General features: G+C 40.8%; 3 protein-coding genes across 5 annotated transcripts; all 3 read left to right on the plus strand.

Moving 5' to 3' along the window:
- Nucleotides 1-304: 304 nt before the first annotated feature.
- On the plus strand, nt 305-4,696 carry drc3 (dynein regulatory complex subunit 3). Of its 3 annotated transcripts, none has more exons than XM_084371124.1 (13): nt 305-379; nt 610-834; nt 919-1,035; nt 1,131-1,297; nt 1,383-1,529; nt 1,613-1,732; nt 1,806-1,916; nt 2,017-2,193; nt 2,287-2,418; nt 2,636-2,706; nt 3,030-3,153; nt 3,426-3,557; nt 3,682-4,696. In XM_084371124.1, the coding sequence occupies exons 2-13, from the start codon at nt 675-677 to the stop codon at nt 3,775-3,777; spliced, it is 1,554 nt and encodes a 517-aa protein (XP_084227250.1). In that variant the 5' UTR covers nt 305-379; nt 610-674; the 3' UTR covers nt 3,778-4,696. The 3 variants fall into 3 exon arrangements, with proteins under 3 accessions (XP_084227250.1, XP_084227251.1, XP_084227249.1); XM_084371125.1 differs by lacking the exon at nt 305-379 and adding an exon at nt 387-401; XM_084371123.1 differs by lacking the exon at nt 305-379 and having other exon boundaries at nt 410-834.
- Nucleotides 4,697-5,062: 366 nt separating this feature from the next.
- gid4 (GID complex subunit 4 homolog) lies at nt 5,063-10,617 on the plus strand. Its single transcript, XM_084371643.1, has 6 exons — nt 5,063-5,454; nt 5,949-6,008; nt 7,030-7,137; nt 7,660-7,761; nt 7,854-7,984; nt 8,075-10,617. The coding sequence occupies exons 1-6, from the start codon at nt 5,230-5,232 to the stop codon at nt 8,136-8,138; spliced, it is 690 nt and encodes a 229-aa protein (XP_084227769.1). The 5' UTR covers nt 5,063-5,229; the 3' UTR covers nt 8,139-10,617.
- A 2,462-nt stretch (nt 10,618-13,079) lies between these two features.
- On the plus strand, nt 13,080-18,004 carry noxo1a (NADPH oxidase organizer 1a). The gene is made up of 8 exons (XM_084370860.1): nt 13,080-13,723; nt 13,809-13,889; nt 13,983-14,055; nt 14,608-14,791; nt 15,005-15,192; nt 15,277-15,390; nt 15,498-15,615; nt 16,230-18,004. The coding sequence occupies exons 1-8, from the start codon at nt 13,658-13,660 to the stop codon at nt 16,972-16,974; spliced, it is 1,569 nt and encodes a 522-aa protein (XP_084226986.1). The 5' UTR covers nt 13,080-13,657; the 3' UTR covers nt 16,975-18,004.
- Nucleotides 18,005-20,640: the final 2,636 nt, after the last annotated feature.

The raw sequence follows: 20,640 nt of genomic DNA on the forward strand, positions 1-20,640 counted from the left end.
TATTTACATGATAGGGCGCCTCAATGTTATTTAGGTTACCACCAGGAGCACTTAAATACACAAGCAACGATAAAAAAAAATGAAGTACGTCATTAATTTTCTGAAATATAGAATTAAACATAACTTTTGACTGGATATATCCTACGCTGTATTTTTTTTAAAATTAATTGTTTAACCAAAAATAAAATTACTTTTCGCAAAATCCTATCACCACCAAAGCTTACCAAAATCTTTTTTGTGTTGTTATTGCATTTATTAATAGGTCGAGCAAGTACATTTTGATGTTTAACGTTTATTTTAACAGAATGATTTGGACGTACCTGAACGCAGCGCAGTGTCAGCTAGTTGCTATGTAACGGTGTCAACAACACAGAGAGAGGTAAGAACCTGACTTCATCTTGGTATTAAAGCTTGTCTGGTTTTTCAATTACTTTGCATTTGTAAAAGACAATAGCAACATTTTACGGTTGTCGTTGCTGGGTAGTTAACGGTGGCTTATGTCTGATAAACTCAATAGTTCATTCATTTTAGCAAGATAATGATGATGGTAGCCACTATGATCCTACACCATATTTTTTTCCTTTTCTCTGTTTGGTATCATCTTTAAAGGTGCATTATAAGTGCAATATAAGTGCAAATAAGTCCAACGTGCCTCCACCCTCACTAACAGCAGGATGATTGGGCGTTGGGATAAACCTGAGCCTATTTTGATGGATGAGGAGATTGTGGAGGAGGCAGCGTTGGAGCAGCTTTCTCAGGATCAGGCTGGGCGTATTGCAAAGGCAGAGGGAATCCACTTCTCTGAAATCCTTAAACTACGTCTTGAATACAGAAGTGAGAAATAAAAAAATGACAAACTATAAATCAGAGTCTGAATGTGTATTGGGTTCAGGTATGTGAGAGGTTGTTTGTTTGCAGACATCCTGAAGATCGACCACTTGTGGGAATTCACGTCCCTGGCCAAACTTGAATTGAACAACAACCTCATAGAGAAGATTGAGGGCCTGGACCGTCTGGTTAATCTGACATGGCTCAGTAAGATGAAGCTTTGTATTTATTGTGTAGGTATTGGCCAAGATGTAGAAGCAGTCTGAAAATATCAGCCTGGTGATTCTGAATGTGTCTTTCAGATCTGTCATTCAACAGCATAGAGAAAATTGAGGGTCTGGGGTCTCTGCGGAAGCTTGAAGTGCTGAATTTGACCAGCAACCAAATTTCTGTCATTGAAAACATGGACGCACTTGAGAAACTCACTCATTTCTGCTTTGCAAATAACCGCCTTGGACTGTTGGACAACGTAACAAAAGTTTTTTGCCTAAATCTTTCACATATTATATCTGACATACTACTGTAACCTAATACAAATTGAACATATTTCAAAGGTGCTCTATCTCAGGAAGTTTAAGAACCTGTTCACCCTAAACCTTCGTGGAAATCCTGCGTCTAAGGATGAAGATTACAGATTTTTCATCGCAGCCTACTTTCCAAATTTAACATGCCTAGACTACAGACTACTTGACCAGAAGACAGTAAGTATAAAGTTTTCTTCCTCTCCTTTTGTTTCGTTGCCATGTTGATACTGTATAACTAAATCACACATGTATGTATGTAGAAAACTGAAGCATCTATCAAATACCATTATGTTCTGGAGGAAATGAGACATGAGGAGCTGCAGGCACAACAGGCTGAAGAGACTGAGCAAAGCCAGAAAGCTGAAGTCGAATTGCACATGGTAATCTGCCGATGCAGTTATTTTCCACATCTGTACACAAACTGTGTGTAAGCTCAGTTCTTCTTCCCTGCAGGATGCCTTTGTGGAGTACCTTAATGGGTCTTATTTGTTTAAGAGCATGTTCAAAGATGATCCCGAGGCAGAGACGCTCCACTGCGTCCCAGGAGTGGCTTCTCTGCTTCAAACATATCCTTTGTTGCCTTTGCTTTCTAATCCATGCATGGGTTTTTCTAATGACATATAATATGGAGAAATCAGAGCTTGAACTCCTTAACCCTACACTTACATTTGAGCACCAAATGGTGGAGTTGTGTGTGCAGTTATTCGAAATAGGCTTGGCTGAACATAAGTGGAGAGAGACAGAGGTGAGCTCCTTCTTCAGCAGTCAGACTGGAGCTGTGACAGACTACCAGCAGAAAGCATCGCAGGTATTGGCAAAGTTTGAGCAGCAACACAAAGAGGTGAGATGTATGGACCATAATGTTTTAAACAGACCTGTGCCAAGTTGTGCTCGACACACATATAAAGACATCTCTGTGTTCATACCATTTTAGAGGATAGTGGAGTTGCAGCAGTTATCAGACCCAGACCAACTGAGGGTCAAGATCAACCACTGCAATGATGAAATCAAGCAGCTCTGTAACAGCCTCATGGCGCTGGAGGTTCAGCTGGTCAGCCAGCTGGAGGTAAGTGTGTCCAAATGTGGTTTATTCTTTGAAGATTACAGTGTTAAGACCTGTAAACATACTGTAATATGTAAAAGTAGTGGAGTTACCCTTTAAGACTGAGTGATTTAAATTATGCTGCACAGATAACATATGAAATCATTTATTTTACAACCACATGTTGAAGATAATGTGCCTCTCTGCTGCGCCTCACAATGAAGTCTCCTGTTTCTTTCAGGATATCATCAAAAAGTTTGACATCAACATCTCAGACATGGTTGGCAACTTCAGTGAAACTGCTCAGGGGATATATCCTTTTCTTCACTGTCCAAGGCTTAAAGGCTTTTAAAAATTTCCAGAAACGCTGGTTCATTACTGTTGTCAGGGTCTTGTCCTCTACTGAGATACTATGTCTCATACTTCCTCATCTGGGGAAGCAACTTTCTCCCAAACCAATTTTAGTTTAATCAAATCTGGGTCCCAGGGCAGTGGCTCGCATTGTGTGGTCAGTAATCCAGTCTTCTTTTCATGTCAGTGTTTGAGTCATACACAGTGGCACACACACACACTGGGTTTATGGGCAAAAAAGCAATGAATCTAATGTTGAAAGTCTTTCCATGACTCATTCATACATTTGCGCAATGTCGAGATCTGGAGGATAATTATCATGAGAAAGTGCAGGAGATTGCTTTAGCAACTCTGGAGAGTGTGGCCAAGGACGCCCCGGAGGAGGACATGACGGATGATGTTAAAAGGGTGAGTGTTATCTCTTTTAGACCAAACTGGCTATCCAAAATATAGGATTAAGTTACTGGCACTATTATAGCCCTATGAAAAATGTGAGTGTCAGGGTTCAGTGTTACATTACAGCCACGACTTTTAATGGCCTGAATGTCAGGTGTTCTTTTATAATAGCAGTCTAACACGAATGCTGATGACGCAGATGAACCTGAGTGGACCACATGAGATGAGGTTCATTACCAGTGACAGCGTTCTCATCCCTTCACACCTGTGTTTTCTCTGTGCAGCTGTTTACAGACAGAGACAAAGTGATGGACGCAGTGGCTGTCGGCCATGATAACCACCTGCTGGTAATCAATGACCGACAGACTCAGTTGGTTAAACGTGTCGATGCCTGGAAAGTGGCCCTCATTAAAGGGGTAGAGAGCTAAAATCATATGATAAACTAACATTCAGTTTATTTTTATTTATTTTTTATCGCTGACCTTTCACTGTATCTCACTTTCTTGTTCTTTGTTTTTTTTTCTTTATGGATTATTTCAGATTCAAGACAAAGAACTTAAGCAGAACCGCATGCGCATCTCAGACATCCACAGATATGTGGACCATTTGAGGGAGCAGCTGGATGAGTTGCTGTAGCATCATCTGTAAAACATTTCCCCGAAAATGTTATGTACTTCATGTGTTTGGTTAAAAAAAATTGGTACCGGACATTTTCACAACCTGACTGGACAACTGTAACAACTTTCACTGTGCGCACGTATATCTATTTTGACTTTTTAATAATCATGATACTGTTTTGCTGTCTTCTCTTGTTCCTCAGCCAACCAAAGACATCTGTATGGTGTACACCCCTCATTCATGCAGGACTTGAGACAGCGAGATAATCAACCTGTTATGAGAAAAAAAGGTTGTTTCCTTGTAAGTTCAAGAAAAACAGCCTTCTGTTCGCTTGAGATGGCTAGAAAATTAACCCATTATCATGAGGAAGCAAGCTTTGTTATCTTGAGGAGAACTCCTTAGACAAAAGTTTGATTGTAATATGGGATTGGCTTTAACCCAACAAAGTCTCTTCTCTGTCCCCTTTCACCAGAAATGATATGACTTTTGGAATCATAGTGGAAGGGAAACCAGATGAACTGTTTAACAAAACAGGCCAAATAGCTTTGTTGATTTATTCACACGGTATTCATGTGTGTTAAGACACAACCCTTATTTTCAGAATTTGTAGCGTAAACAAACTGAATTCACGGTGACGACCGGGTCTTAGGGATAAATATAAAGTGCACTGGGACGAGTGACAAGTAGAACAATGGGAGGTAAATCCAGCAAAAAACCAGGAAGCTGGCGTAGGAAATCTATTCTATTTTAGCCTACTTTCCTATTTCTTAACTTGTTTTAATGTTTTGTTTTAATGTCTATTTCTTAACTTGTTTTAATGTTTTGTTTTAATGTATTTTAAATGCTTTTACTGTAATTGTATGCGCCTGTAAAGCACTTTGAGTTGCCTTGTGTCTGAATTGTGCTATACAAATAAACTTGCCTTGCCTTGCCTTGACTTATTGTATTTTTTCTTGTGGGAACTATCACTAAATTACAAATAACAAAGTGTATGAAAAAGAAAACAAGGAAAATACTAAACATTATTTATGCGTTAAATGTATTTGATGGGACAACTTTTTTTCTGTATTTTATTTTGGCTTGTTATTGTTTTTGCATTTTTTATACATATTAAAATATCATTTCGCATTGTGGGCCTAAACCTGATGTATTATACACATATATTATTAAAAAAGTTCTATATCAAATAAAGGTGAAGAAATGAACACAACTCCCAGAATGCATTTGTTGACATCATCCAATGAGACTCTTCCTCGAGCCGAGCAGCTGTTCCCAGCCAATGAAATTCCTGGAAGCTGGATTCTGGACTGTGACGTCACGGTTTCCCCTCCTCCTCGGCAGCTCCATGGACTAGCTTGCTGAATTGGGCAAAGTTTTGGAGCTCGGGGGTTTCGTGCAGCCGGCGGACAGACTCTTCCTCTGTCAGTCACCTTCCTCTCTCCGGCTGTGTTGTGCTCAGTCAGGACGTTCATGACGGTTGCTGACGGAGACACTTTAGCGCTCATCATGCCTGTCCGAGCAGAGTGCTGCAGTACCACCGGCTCGGCCTGCCCATCCTCGGCCTCTCTTGTTCCCCCAGCCCCGATCAACACACACCAGCCCGGGGTGACCACCTCGCTACTGTACAGCGGCTCACAGTTTCGGGGCTACCAGAAGAGCAAAGGCAACTCCTACGACGTTGAGGTTGTTTTGCAGGTAATGTGCTTCTGTCACTGTGTTATTGGTTACAGCAGCATATTTAACCGCTGTTGCTAACTTGCTAACTTATCTGACGTTAGCTCGGGTTTTTTAATGCTGGTTGTCATTCACATTGGTCATAACACGCTGACCTAATTTTAGCCAGCCCAGGTGACTCTTTCTACTGTTTTGAATTTGGACTTAATTTCAGCAGTTAACATTTTTGTCAGCTGTTTTGCTGCACACATACTACCCAAACATGTTAGCATTTTGGCACCTAGCTACCTAAATAAGTGGAATTAATGTGCTAACGTTGATTTTGATAGCAACATCAGCAGACATGCCAACTGTCAATATACTGTCTGCATGTGTGCCCACTTTGTGAGGGTTGTCTTTGTTCACACCAGCTCTCCTGCATGTTTTTTTTACAATATAAGAATAAAGAGAATCATGTTTGCTCCTCTGATTTCAGACATAATTAACTGTTCCCTGAATCTGTTTGTCTTGGGCAGCATGTGACCGTGGAGGACTCATATTTGTGTGGTTACCTGAAGATCAAAGGCCTGACTGAGGTAAGCTTTGAAACTAGGTCAGAAAATAGTGATACTGACCTTTATTCTGCCAGTGACTGAGCTCAAACTGGTCTCCACTTGCCTGATACAGGCTAAAGTGTGACTAAGATAGGAGGTCGACAAATGTGAGGCCAGGTCTAGACTGTAGTCCTTAGCTTAAGTGTGTCAACTGTATACCCGTTTCATTACGCAACATATGGAAGTGAAAAGGTCAGCAGGTTCCCGAAGTGACCCTTGGCTGTGGCAGAGCGGAGTGAAAGATGAGCAGTCGGGTTGTGTTTGCATCTCTATAGAAGCAAGAAGTCGTGTTAAAACTTACAAATTGTTTATGAGAAAATTAAGCCTAGAGATCAAACCAGAGCTGTGGACTAATGTCGAGTCAAGTCACTGTTCTGATGACTTGCAACTTGACTTGATGGGAAACAAATGTCTTGAGACTTGGCTTGAGACACGATGACTTGAATGACTTGTTTTCAATTTAGTTTTTTGCAGTCAAGCTGTCAGTATTTCACTCTTTAAACATGATGTGGAGGCAATGTTTCTCATTGAGAATAAATTAAACAAGCTTTTATTTATTTGGTTGAATTTATTTCACTGAATATCAATAAACAAATTCAATTAATCATCATAATTATTGAACAGGTTGGACAAATTGGTCAATAGTATCATTGTAAGACAGGTACTAATGCCTTGTCATTTCTGTTTACAAAGACCGGAGACTGCAGGTAAGACTTGACAAGCCCAGGAAAAAACTACTTGTTTGAAACTTGGACTAATTGACTTGAGTCGCATGTCTGGAACAAACAAATATTTGCTCACATTTTATTATTTACAGTGTTGTTAAAAGTACCAAAGAAGTCATGCATGAGTAGAAGATATCATGTTAAAATATTACTTTGGTAAAAGTGAAAGTCACCTATATGAAAAGTACTAGAGTAAAAGACTTAAAGGATCTGACAGGAAGTTCTTGAAATCTAAATCGTGTTGAACTGCTTCTCATGTATCCACTTTTTCTCTCCAGGAGTATCCCACTCTCACTACGTTCTTTGCTGGTGAAATTATCAGTCGAAAAAGGCCCTTTTTAACCAGGAAGTGGGACGCAGATGAAGATGTGGACAGAAAGCACTGGGTAGGTCCTATTTGATTTGTATTTTTTCTGTTGAAGTAATATGATGCAGCATTATTTGTGCATCCATTGGTTGAGTGTTTAGTATACAGATGTTTTCAGTGGCTGGGCTTCTGTCAAATTGTCATACAGTTTATGAGGAGCTTTCCATTTGATGGCAAAGAAACACTAGGTATTGCCTACTTTGATGAGACATGTCGGTTTAAGTTTAAGTTCCACCAAACCTCAGTAACCGCTCGTGGCCTGCAGCTCTTTGTCTAAACAGTTCACCAACACTTTGTCCTTAAGTCTTATTAATTTTGATTGACTACCCCTTGATTAACAATAGCTCAAGTGAGCAAGAGCAGCACTTATTGTCTTGTGAGGGAAGACCGTGGCAACTGTTAAACTTAGGTTTATATCAAGGAACAACGGACATATCTTTGTTTCATGATGATTACATGGCATACCTTTAATTAGGCAAATTTGACTTTGCATCCCAGTTGTTTCTTATTCTCTGACCAGTATTTGATGACCTCTTTCCAGGGCAAGTTTAAGCCTTTTTACAAATATGCCAAAAGCTTCAACTCGGACGACTTTGACTATGAAGCGCTGGACAACAGCGATTATGTCTTCATGAGGTGGAAGGTGAGTACATAATCTTTCTCTCATCTCTTTCTCCTCGTGTCAGCTTTAGCCTCTAATGTCTACTCTTTTTTTTTTTCTCCGTGCACTCTCAGGAACAGTTTCTAGTTCCAGACCACACTATCAAAGACATCAGCGGCGCCTCCTTTGCTGGCTTCTATTACATCTGCTTCCAGAAGTCGACAGCCACTATCGAGGGGTACTATTACCACAGGAGCTCAGAATGGTAACCACCAGCATTACAGACCATATTCTGTGATGGTTAAAAAAAGTTGTTTCAAAAGCATCTAATGCTGATTTGTCTTTACACTTGCAGGTATCAGTCTCTAAACCTAAACCACGTTCGAGAGCACAGTATGCCTATTTATGAATTTCGGTGACAAAAGCACGCCCGAGTTGAGTCAAGGAGGGGACAGTCCATACTGCCCTGCGGTTAAATTGGACGAGAACGACAGAGAGCCCTTTAGTGCCAAGACTGGAGCTGACCCGTTTTCCTCGCTGCAGGGAAATCAACATGTGGTCGGACACTCTTCTGGTGGACTGAAAGAAGGAAGGCTCAGAGAGAGAAGAGTTGTAAGGATCAGTGACAGACAGACAGTTCTTACAGTTACTGTAGAGCTGATGTTAGCCTCGGATTTCTTTTTTTTTTACATTATATTTTGTCCTTTTTGGTCTGTTTTTATTTAAATTTTTTGCTTCCTGATTACTTGGTGCTCTCATAGGATCTGTTTCCCTATAGTTGGACATCAAAGTACGTTTTTCCAGCAGTGGAGACACTAAACATACTTGCCATTCAGTTAAGATTTGCGAAAGAAGGTTGTGAAAAGAGTTTTGTTCGGTAACACTTAATTCTCTTAATTTAAATAGAAAATATCTTTGTCACATCACTCTGACGTCCACGAGTGCTTAAGAGTATGATGGTTACCGCCAAAAGAGAAGCAGTGATGAGTAGTGATCTACTTTGTACGCAGGGCCTTGTAAGTTATGGTCTGTCGCTCAGGGATGGCATGTTTGGGCAATGTGTATTTAATAACTGAAAACCAACAGCTGATCGTAGGAATTGGCTGAGTTTGGATTACAGAGATGTTAATATCTGAACATGTCATTAATAACCTAATTTTCCTCTAAACACGGCTGTCTCAACAAAAAGTCTGAAAATGGCTTCACACCTAATTTTCTCTATGCAAGCCAAAGCTCACTAATAGGTAGGGTTTCTAACACCGCCTGACTTATTTTAGTTTCAGATTATTTCTCTGCCAGAGTGATTTATTTATTTTTTTTAATCAAGACTGACCTTAAGTGGAAATACATAGGAAAAAAGTAGATCTATTTAATAACAATGACCAGCGTTTGAAGCTCAGATATGTGACAGCACATTCCAAACATCAAAAATGTTACAGGAGACCTATTATGCTATGTTTTTTGTTTTATATAGGTTGTCATGCATTTAAAAGATCTTAAAAGTTAAAAAGGTCAAAGTCTGCACCAACACAAGCTCCTCTCTCCCACAGAAAACACTGCTCCTGAACGCCTCGTCAGTAGTCCCGCCTTTCACTTTGTGACATCACACTACGTCACCATGTCACATATGTGCGTAACTTATGCCTCAGGGCTAGTTTGGCATGTCAGAATTGATTTAGCACAGCTGCTCTGTTGTTGTTAGCAGTGCTGGCTCAGGCATGTGTGAGCTGACCAATCAGAGCAGACTGGGTATGCAGGAGGGGGCCTTAAAGAGACAGGAGCTAAAATGGAGGGGGAATACAGCGCTGTAACTGGACAATGAGAGAACTGACTTTTTTTCAGCACTAAAGCATGTAAAACTATTGTAGTAGTAATGCAAAATAAAATTAGGAACCTGAAAATAAGCATAATATGTCTCCTCTAAGATTTCAGTTTCACATCACATAAGAGGCATCCACAAACAGTCGACAAGAAGAATAGAGATTTAATGGCACGTGGAGTTTGACTGACTGGAAAAGTTGTGATGTAACACAGCGAAAGCTGTGCAGTGATTTGAATGTTAATCTTCAATTCAGCCTGTGGATTAGATTTTCCTTTCTGCATAATTTCCATCTTTAGAAGCAGTTAAATGTGGCTGAATGTGTCGATTTGACTGCCTTGTTCTCTTAACCTTAAAAACAAAGGCACAAGAGTCGGACGTGACATGAAAAGCGTCACATGACTTGCTTATCTACAATGTGTTACTGTTCTGTCCTCAGTGGAAAATATTGCGTGAAGAAGCACCTTTTGTGGAGACGAGTCTAAAGTAGAAGGAAGAAAACCTCCTTTTGATGCTTTAGGAAAAACCTGCTGCCTTACACTTTTAAATGTTTGTAATGCTTCCTTTTTTTTAACAACAAATGATTAGGTTAGTAAAGTTTTATTTGAACAAAATCATGAAAGTATATTTCTGTGTTTGAGAGAAATTGTGCAAAAAATGTTCGAACTTTTGATCAACCACCTGCGGATTGTTGAAGTTTCTCTGGAAAGGGTTGATGTAAAAGAGAGCGCATGTACTCCGCCTGCCTCTTTGTTGCTTATAGACTTTCAGCTGCAGCATGACAGGTGGATGTGATGGGCTGTGGGAATACTGTATAATGTACAGCCTTTTTTATGTTAACCCAAGGACGGAGACTGAAGATGTTAACAGTCCGAATGACTTCAAAATAATTTGCTTTTTTTTTTTTTTATAATCATGTAAAAGAAAACAAAATGTGCAATGCAAGAATGCATGTGAGAGTGTGTCATTGAAAGTCTTGACTGAATACACCTGATTTAAGAAGTTTAAAGAAGATGATGTATGATAAATCTGTTATGAGTGCGATGTGTGAGGAGAAATAAAGAGTGAACTATTTCATACACAGTTGTGTATTCTTGGATGTTCTTTTTTCATAAACCCAGCATGTAATGTTATTATAATGTTAAATTTGGGGGCATGTTTGCCTTTATCTGAAAGACACAGAAACATTAGGGAATACAGTGGCGATTATAGAGTCTGCTGGAGCCCAAGGAAAAACCTCCTAGGGGCCCCTCCGACCAGCGTTTACCACCATTGTGTTCTAATCAATGACACCAATGAAATCCAAACCTTTTTTTTTTATCCAAGTGTTCACATCAGCAGAATTGTATAACATAAATGACATTAAAAAAACAAACAACAAATCTAAAATTAAAATCTGAATGAACACCAAAACAGCTTAAATGTTTGTCACATTGTAAATAATCGCCTCTATAAGGCCACTGAACATCGATACATAAAACTTTAATTTTGAGGCGGCAGCAGAGCACAAGATAGTGCCTATATGAGACCTTTTAAAGGGTATTACAGTCTTCATTGCAAAATGTGCTGATATGAGTGGCCCTTTTTCAAATACAACAGTTCTGCGTGTTTGATGATGTACATAAAATTCACAAAAGTACAGCCTCTGTGTGTATGTAAATAATTTAAATAATCTAGTGGTCTGATTACATTTAAGGAATGCAGACTTATACATAATACTTCTGTATTTATTCAACTAGTACATATAAAGTCAAGGGGAAGTTCCACACTGACAGGATGTTTGATTCTGTCTCCTGTAACGAATCACACATCTAGTTCTGAAAAACTTTGCACTTAATATGACCCATGACCCTTTACATTGACTTTATGTAACAGAACTGTTTGTTTGTTTGTTTGTTTGTTTTGACTATCAATGTTTTGTCGAGCGGCCTGTGCAGGAGTTCAGACCACAGAGATGACAGCAGCCAGCACTAGATGTCAGCAGTGGACCACAACAAAGGATCAAGTCCTCTTTCAAAATCATGTCAGAGAGTCTCTACCTGGCTCAAATCTCTGAAGGTCTAATCATAGTATCTGGCCAACTTTTTTGATTGTCTCTGACATTGTGGTGCTGATGAGTTTATGTTTTTTCAAGGATCCTCATTAGAGGCATGTGGATGTGGCTATCGCCTTCCTGGGGTCAGAGCAGAAATACAGACATGCAATAAGAAAATACAATCGACTTAAAATATATATAAAAGCTAAACAGATACACAGTTGAGTAAAAAAAACTTGCTGTTGCTGTTTCTGTCGTTGTAAATTAAGTTTAGACGCCTATTATCTAACTTATATGCACACACAAAGCGCGTACACACAGATCCACATTTATCTGGAGGAGTAAATTCACAATAAATGTTCCATTATTTTATTATCAGGTCAAATTCCCCCAACAGGGTTTTTGCTGTTCAAATGTTTTTAGTGTTAAAACAGTTTTCTTTAGGTGCTTGAAGACCAAATGTAGTCTTTTGGCCTTTTCCAACACACTAAACTCACAACAAATACTCTGGGAGTTGCTTTTCTTTGCAGCAGGTTAACGATTAACCCATTAAGTGGCTGAGAATATGAAAGAAAAAAGAGCAAGCGATCATGTTTGGTGTACGTGCTGCAGCTGACAAAGCCTGGCTGTCGAGAGGAGGAAACGCAGTCTTATAAATCACAGAAGGAAAGAATGTGAAAAACAATAGCTAACCTATCTGGCTTTAACACAATGCTGGCGGCGCTCACCGTCTGATGCTCTTTACTGCAGTGACTGAAATAGAAACTGATTGCAGCCTGACCCCCAGTGAATCAGACACTCTCACAGATGGAAATATGATTTAATCCACAATGAGCGATCAATAACAACTTTTGTACAATAATCATTATTATACTAGTCATTTGTCGACCTCATTTAATTCTACCGCTCTTTATTTTCCCTCTATTAAAGGTGCCATATGTAAGAATTGGCCACCGTCATCATGAAATTCTTACTCCAAAGAAATAGAGGGCAGCATATAACCAGAGGAACAGCCGACTGCTGATCACCGAAGCTGCCGTTAGCTAGTTAGCTCAGTTAGCAGTGCAGCTAGCGATCCTATGAGCTGACTTGAGTCCGGAAACTCGGTGCACCCGGGGTGTGTGAGTGTGTATACCACGATCACAAGAGCTTTGGACCAGTGGAAGGAGGGGGTTATAAAGCCGGGAGCTGGTTACCGTCCTGACTTCAGAGACTTCTTCGACAAAACAACATACTTTTTGAATTTGAATTTGAATTTGAATTTAAAAATGTTTTAAGCTAAAATTCCTACATATTGCACCTTTAACTCTTGTTTTAGATTGTATGTAAAGCAAAAAGTATTATCAATTATAGGCTGCACAATGTCTCTTCTCTCTTAAACTGACGTTTTATGATGCGAGTAGGGCTGCAAATAACAGTGTCCCAACTTTTTTTTAGAATTGGGGTTATAGTCCCTCACTTCGTCCTCCTTTACTTACCTCAGCAGGTGCAGAAGTTTGATTTCATTTCATTTAAAAGGAGACATATTATGCTCATTTTTCGGTTCATTATTTTATTTATTGTTACTACTAGAATAGGTTTACGTGCTTCAGTGCTCCCCTCCTGAATACCCAGTCTCCTCTGATTGGTCAGTTCACACACGCCTGAGCCATCTTGGCTTAAATTACGCAAATGTGTGACTCTGTGATGTCGTGAGACGTCACAAAGTCACCTCACATCTCAACATCAGGACAATCAGTTTCACCGCGGGGGAAGGTGAGTGCTATTCTGAAGAAAGATGGGAATATACGTGCTGCTCCACCACACCCAACATAGAAAACCTGTTTGAGGGCATTATCACCTTCATAATTTAAGTCATGGTGCCAAACACGGCCAAGTTTTTTTTAACAACAGCGGACTTTCCTGCGCATGACGAGGATTATTTCCAACTCCGGTGAGTCACGCAGCCACACCTGCCACCGCCGGAAGGAGGAGCGGGTACAAATGCACCTGCACAGCATCCCCGCTTCATTCCCAACGCAGGGCAGAGACCGAGAGGCTCACAGCCGGAACATCCAACTACTCATTCTAGTCTCGGTTCCGTCATGGAGGCCCAGCGGTACCCCCTCAGTGTCCGTCTGATCGGAGTGCTGCACAAGATGAAGAGCAAAGTAAGCGCACATGATGATGATGATGTGACTCGTTAAAAAGTCTGCTGTTCTGCAGTGTGGTAACATCTGCATGTTCCTCTTCCAGATGTTCATGACCTCCGTGCTCTGGTCGGACCAGAATGATATTGTGGTTTACAGAACTTTTCAGGATTTCAAGAACATCCACGTAAGTAAATAACAATACAATCTGTACTGCGCCTGTGCAGTTGGTTTGTTGGTTTTGAATCGACCTAAAAGTCCTGTTGCTTCTTTATTACAGAAGCAACTGAAGAAAGCTTTCCCACCAGCAAATAAGCTGAAAAAATCCGACAGAGTCTTACCCAAATTTCAAGGTACGTGTGCGTGATTTAGACTGTTTTCATTGTCGATTATTTTCTCGATTAATTGATTAGTTGTTTGGTTTATTAAAGGTGCACTATGTGGTTTTAGGGGGAAAGGTTTTAATCAGGAAATAAATATCTTTATTGACTGTTTTTAATGCCTAAACAAACTAAATAAACAAACTCTTTGGTTTCATGACTGAATAAACAGAGTAAACAAATCTTAAAGAACAACACAGTTTCATTCTGCTTTACTTTGTTTATATTTGGCGGACCCTGCCACCTTTCTAGCTTCGAACAGTGTCCTGGGGACCTTATTTTCCTCTGAGAACAGCTTGTTTATTCAGGAAAAAAATGTGTTTGTATTATGTTAATATGAGAATTCTGAATTTTTTTTTTCTTAAAGATTATTCAACCCGATTAATTGATCATCAAAAAATCTTTAGCAATTAATTTATAAGTTGTCAACTAATCCGTCAATGGATTAGTTGTTGCAGCTCTGTGGTTTTATGGCTCCATGCTGATGGGATTCTCACTTCACTTGTCCTGCCTATGTGCTTTTAGACAAAAAGATGAAGCGCAGCAGCCAGAGGAAGGGCCCCACCAAGTCACTAGTGCGCCTCAAGTTCTTGCAGAAATACTGTAATGAACTCCTGAACTGCGAACCGCAGGTCACTCAGTCTGCAGCGCTCATCCAGTTCTTCCACCCTAAAGACCAGGACCTGCAGCCGGAGTTCGCCAAGAACGGGTAAGACAGACCCTTGTTGAAGCGGATTATTTTAGTTCTTAGCATTAAAAAAGGAAGAAAACTGGCAAAGAATTGGAAAAAATATAATATTTCATCATGTTAAATGCTGAAGCACCAGGAGCCTTTAAAACACAACTGAGTAGACAGTGAAAAAAGGGGGAATAACAGGCTTTGTATGTATGAGTGTACTTACCTCGCTGCTCTCCTCTTCAGCATCATGATCATGCCGTCAGAAGAAGAGATGGGGACCGCTGCAGGACAGGGCGGCGGCAACGTGACCCAGCCGTTTGTCACGGAGACATACAGATGCGTGGCCGCGTACGAGACCAAAGACACCAAGAACAAACCATTCAAAGTGGCGATGGACGAGAAAGTGGACGTGCTCATCAAAGACAAAGCAGGTGAGCGAGCTTAGGCGTCGCCTGTCCTGTTAAAATACCTCAAGTATCCTGAGACCTGTTAAATGCATGGTTGTGTTTGCTCAGGGTGGTGGCTGGTGGAGAATGAAGACAAGCGGATGGCCTGGTTCCCTGCCCCCTACCTGGAGAAGGATGATGATTCTGACGATGAAGACGACATAGACGGGACTCCTGACAGAGGTACATGCATAGATACAGTTTTTAATCAACACCTCATTACCTTCGTCGCTTACTGTCAGTCCAGATGTTATGACATCATGTACTGAAGTCATTTCTTTCCCTCTCAGGAATGCTGTACACTGCAGTCAAGAGCTACAAGGCCACCAAAGATGATGAGATAAGCGTAACCATGGGTGCAGCCGTGGAGCTCCTGCAGAAATCTGAAAACGGCTGGTGGCTCATTAGGTATTTAACACCTTCCACTTTAACGTCAGCAGCGTCGTTTTACCAACTAATTTGTGGAAACAAACTCTTAAACAACGTGACTCTGTGACTGTGAAAAAGCCAGAGAGACAGCATGGCTGATGATGAATAGGACAGAATAGATGATGTAAGCATCAAGAATGATTATCAGACAGTGTTTGTGCTCAGGTTGGCTTTACAATTCTTCAGAGACAAAGCCCTGAAGCACTGCAGCCTGTAAAATAGGAGCCAGTACCTTGATGTAAAACAAAAACATGTAATCGTGGATCAGTCTGGAAGGATCCGCTTGATTTCTCTTTCGTTCTTGTGCTACGTGTTGGCAGCTGGACTTGCTTTTGTTGCAAGCAAGTCAAGCAAGACCTCAGTTCTGCAGTGAAGTCATGAAGCCTCTTGGATAAGAAGTGAAAGAAGAAAAATAAAATGGGCACCAGCTGTAGGCGGTTGGGGCACCACCACCTACAGCTGGTGCCACCTCTGTTTTTATCACCCCTGTCCCTCAAATTTATTGAGTCTGCCACTGTGTCTGATGTTTATCAATGTTGGAGCTTTAAAATCAATCCGCTTCTCAACATTACATTCTTGTCTGTCTTCAACAGATACAAAGGTAAAGCAGGTTACATCCCCACCATGTACCTGCAGCCCTACAACTACCCTCATATCCGCATGACCACCAACCATCAAGATCTTCGCGCCCCCTCCCCGAACCTGGAGCAGCAGTCCCAGCAGTTCAGCCGCTCACAAGGCAACCTGCTGGTGCTTCCACCTGCCAGGTCTTCCTCACCCCGCCCGCTGCAACCAGACAGCAAGCAGAAATCTCGCTCTCTCAACATCCTGTCTGAACAGCCTCCCGCTCAGCCCGCAGCAAGAACAACAGCCTACGTTGCCAACGTTACCACCTCACCTACGACTGCACAGCAACTCCCTCCGCCCACAATCATGGTGGAGATGGACGGAGACGACGACCAGCGTGACGGGAGCCCGACAGAGGGCAGCGAGGTAACCTATGAGAGCGACAGCAGCGACTTCAGCTTCAGCAGCGACCTCAGTTCCTCCACGGCGAGCTCCACCTTCAACCTGAGCGCCACCATGAATGAGGAGCAGCTGCGCCTCAGCCGTACGCCTGAGCCGACGTCGAGCAACCGCCTCAGCCCAACAAGTGGTCAAGAGGGGAAAATGATGCCCAGTGTGTCCGATCCCAACCTCTACAAGGGCCCCAGGACACCTAAAGTGCCACCCAGACCACGCGCCCAGGAGATCCTCACCCGGTGTACCACTGTCACCCGCAAGAACGCAGCCAGAGGCTCTCCGTCACCCACACAGAACATGATACTGAGCCGATGAAGCTTCTACTGAGACCGATGTCAGCTTTATTTCTTATAATTATTGAACCTCAACTACTCTGTGGTCCAAAGATCGAGCTCTGCTAACAACAACTGTTTGTGAACTTTAAAGGGTAACTTTACAGGTACTGAGGAGTACTATGTGAAAAAAGTTGCATTGTGGGTAATGTAGGCGCGATGTTTTGAAAAGGAAGATTTTGATTATTTGTTTTTAAACCGTCCATAATGAGTCCAACGGTGTTATAGGACTGCAATGTTAGACCAGTGGACTGCTTTTTCAACGCCTGTTGCCCACAATGCACCTGAGCCACTGTGTGACATCACTGGAGGCAGTTGAGCCACAAAAGACTTTACACAACCTTTTTTTTTTAACCTATGTAGTAGTAATTTTCAAGACCTGTAAAAACACTGAAATGCGTAAAGTTGGTGGAGTTACCCTTTAAAGATTGATTGAAAAATAGAGAAACTGTGTTCAGAAATCTGACTGTGTGTGAAGGAAGAATTAAGAGGTATTGAGATTCTTTTTTCCAGAAATGTTACTTGTCAAACAGTCATGTTAGGGTCGTTTGCATTATCTTTGAAGAGAGATCGCCAACAAGTATGCAGAAAATGTACAATGTACATAAGGCCTTGTTTACGACGTCAGCAAAACCAGAAGATATACATGTAGATGATTAATCAAGTGGGATTCTGTTTCCTTCTTCTATTTTTTTTGGAAAAACTAAGTAAGCTCAAGTAAAGAAAACATATGATTAATCAAGATGCACTAAAACATTCATACCCACCTCTTTACTGTCTGTTTTGAAGGATCATTTATTTTCCATACTGGAAACCTCGTGTTGTGCCTTATATGCATTCTGACTGTGCAAACATGGATTTCTTCTTGCGACTGCAGTGAAAGTAAATGTTTGTGTGTGCAGACCGATCTGTTTCCTGCTAAAGCAAGCCGACAGCCAACTCGACTTGAACAAAGAGATGTGTGTGAACGAACACTGGGTTTATTCACATGTTACTGACGATTTGCAACTAAATAAAAGCATTTTTGTGAAACTTAAAACTTAATGGTTGTCTTTTTTTTCACTGTTTCACACATAAATCTTAACTTAAAATAAATAGCTTAGAATAAAAAAGATAATTCAACAATTTAATATTAGTTATTCTAACTCTTATTCCCTCCTATGGGTCAAGCTTCAGAAACATGGATCCTACATTTCCCATAAAGCAACCAATGGCATCTTTAAGACATTCCTCTCTGGTAAAAGCCTGAAGATCTGAAGATAACCTTGATGTCATCATCAGGGTTATTTTCCCAGACTACACAGAGCAGCAGGAGCCAAAACACATTATATAACTGTAAACAGCAGATGAAAACCAGAACAAATGTGTAATCACTTGTAGTCAATCTGTGCTTATGTAAGTAACCTTTCCTGTCGTGGTCAAGCCGGTAGATCAGGACTATGCAACTTTGCAGAACGAGACAATGGGTGCTGGTTTCTGCAGCGGGGAAAGATAAAACTGGCTCAGTGCCTGAAAGTTAATGCAGCTCAAAATGTTCACCCCTCACAGTTTGAGGAAACCTGGCTGGTTACATTCTCCAAATTCAGTTCTGCTCTGAATGGAAAAACTGATGCACAATGTTATTAAAGGAACACAACAGAGTTGTCTTGTGATGCTGAGCTGCAAAGACTCACACCTGCCCAGTGAAAGCTGTGCAGTGAGGCAGCGCCTTGTTCACTCCTTTTTTCTACGGTAATTATGGTAAACGCTGTGCTAGGGTGTAATATGTAGCATTACCTATTCTGGAATAATGACATAGAAGGGTATATACAGACCAGAAACCCACATTATATCCATTTAAAAGTTAAAGCAACATTATGTAGAAATTGGCCTTTTGTGCTAATTGGTGCAGCATTTTGGTAAACACAAATCACAGGTCTGTAACAATTAGAAGTAATGTAGGTGCTAACTACAAACAAAACTCATCACGTCATAACAATGTTATGTGTTGAGAACTGTGTGTAACGCTGTGATCCTACCCTCCCACTGAAGTTACATAGAGCAGAAACAAGTGATGGGGTGAAGGAGTGGCTGAGACAGAGACACCATTCACCCTGTTACAAGACACTGTACCATCAACATGATTTTGAAGCTGTTATTTTAAGGTACATAATGTTTAAAAAAAGATGTCTAAGTAAACTTTAGGTAAGTACAATGTACAGCTCATAACCCTGATCATGTCGTGCCTAATGCCACATGCTAAGGTCTTGTTTACACGTATAATGAAATAAAACTCTGTCCACATGACCATCATTTAACATAATTGCCGTACACGTGAGAAAGCAATTGGTGGCAACAAAGGAAAAAAATGTGCATTGTAGCGAGCTTATTTTCCTTTTGGCTAGTAACTTTAAAACACAAACAATAGTTGCTAATTACCTCCTCCAAGGAGGTTATATTTTCACCAATATCTGTTAGTGAGTTGGTTTGTCGGCAGGATTACTCAAAATACTGGAGCAGGTCAGTGACCTGAGAGCGATCTTTTGACTTATTATTGAAGACATGGTACTGGCCGTGACAACTGGCCACAAGTTCCTGAAGGTCTGGGCTTTGATCCAAGAAGTCCTACTGCACGGGTTTCCGTGAAACTTGGATGGATGATATGTGTCAACTCAGAATAGGCCTTTGTAACTTGGTGTATTTAGGTGGCTGGTATCTATGAGTGAGTACAGTTTGATATGGACAAAGGAAACTGCTGGGTCTTGGCAGAGGTATGCTCTAGTTGGTCTAGCAATGCTAACCAAACATAAACACCCCATTGATTTATATGCATATAAAAAAAACCTGTCCACTGGTGTAACATCACACTCACTAATGACAGATAAAAAACAAATCATCAAAAAGGATACAGCAGAACCAGAGATATTGCCCTTTTTGTGTACTTTGTCTTACTTTTCAAAAGCTGGTGCCTACATTACCCACAATGCAACATCACTGAAGGCAGTTCATCAAATTGCATGCACCTTCTTCTGGGGCCACAGAAGGCTTTATGCAGTAGTACCCCCCAAGACCTGCCAACACACTTGAATGTGTAAAACACCGGAGTTTCCCTTTAAGTCACCTGACCACTGAGGCTCTCTCTGACATCTGTCATATATTAAAAATGGTATTTGGAGTGACTTTGTTATTACTGAGGGCCACAGAGTAGATTTCTGGAGATATTAACGTTTCCACAGTTATAGACTTGCACAACGAAAGCCAATATTTTACTTTTTAGTTCCAGTTATAGTAGCAATAATTACATTTTTAAATGTTTTTATGTTGCAGGTTGAAGTCAGAGGTCGTGCACAGTATCATGTGGAGCTTAAAATAAGTGCAGTCATTTCTTGTAAATGCTGAGGGGAGGGGGAGCTTTGTGCTGCAGCGTCTGCAGTTTGGAGCTGAGATAAGATGAGGACAAACTATCACACTGAGCAACTATAATGACTGTCTGTGCAGTTGATTATTGTTTTCTCGGCAGTAAAGATTTCTTACCCCCAGTTCACGTTAACTGAGTGGGTCATTATTACAATAAAGTGTCTCAAAAATCCAAAACAAGCACATAAAGCTTTAGTTTCACTTTCATTCTCCATTGCAGCTTTTTGTAGGTGTGGTTTGGTGCACGGAGACA

The sequence above is a fragment of the Pagrus pagrus genome, assembly GCF_965226575.1.
Source record: "Pagrus pagrus genome assembly, chromosome: 13".
Lineage (NCBI taxonomy): Eukaryota > Metazoa > Chordata > Actinopteri > Spariformes > Sparidae > Pagrus > Pagrus pagrus.

Bases quoted from the DNA above. Each gene is read 5' to 3' on its own strand.
- drc3 (XM_084371124.1), top strand. From the start codon at position 675: ATGATTGGGCGTTGGGATAAACCTGAGCCTATTTTGATGGATGAGGAG. The intron at 2,194-2,286 runs GTGAGATGTATG...ATACCATTTTAG, and splicing joins TTGAGCAGCAACACAAAGAG to AGGATAGTGGAGTTGCAGCA. The intron at 3,154-3,425 runs GTGAGTGTTATC...TTCTCTGTGCAG, and splicing joins TGACGGATGATGTTAAAAGG to CTGTTTACAGACAGAGACAA.
- gid4 (XM_084371643.1), top strand. From the start codon at position 5,230: ATGACGGTTGCTGACGGAGACACTTTAGCGCTCATCATGCCTGTCCGA. The intron at 7,762-7,853 runs GTGAGTACATAA...GTGCACTCTCAG, and splicing joins ATGTCTTCATGAGGTGGAAG to GAACAGTTTCTAGTTCCAGA. The intron at 7,985-8,074 runs GTAACCACCAGC...TTACACTTGCAG, and splicing joins TACCACAGGAGCTCAGAATG to GTATCAGTCTCTAAACCTAA.
- noxo1a (XM_084370860.1), top strand. From the start codon at position 13,658: ATGGAGGCCCAGCGGTACCCCCTCAGTGTCCGTCTGATCGGAGTGCTG. The intron at 13,724-13,808 runs GTAAGCGCACAT...TTCCTCTTCCAG, and splicing joins TGCACAAGATGAAGAGCAAA to ATGTTCATGACCTCCGTGCT. The intron at 14,792-15,004 runs GTAAGACAGACC...TCTCCTCTTCAG, and splicing joins CCGGAGTTCGCCAAGAACGG to CATCATGATCATGCCGTCAG.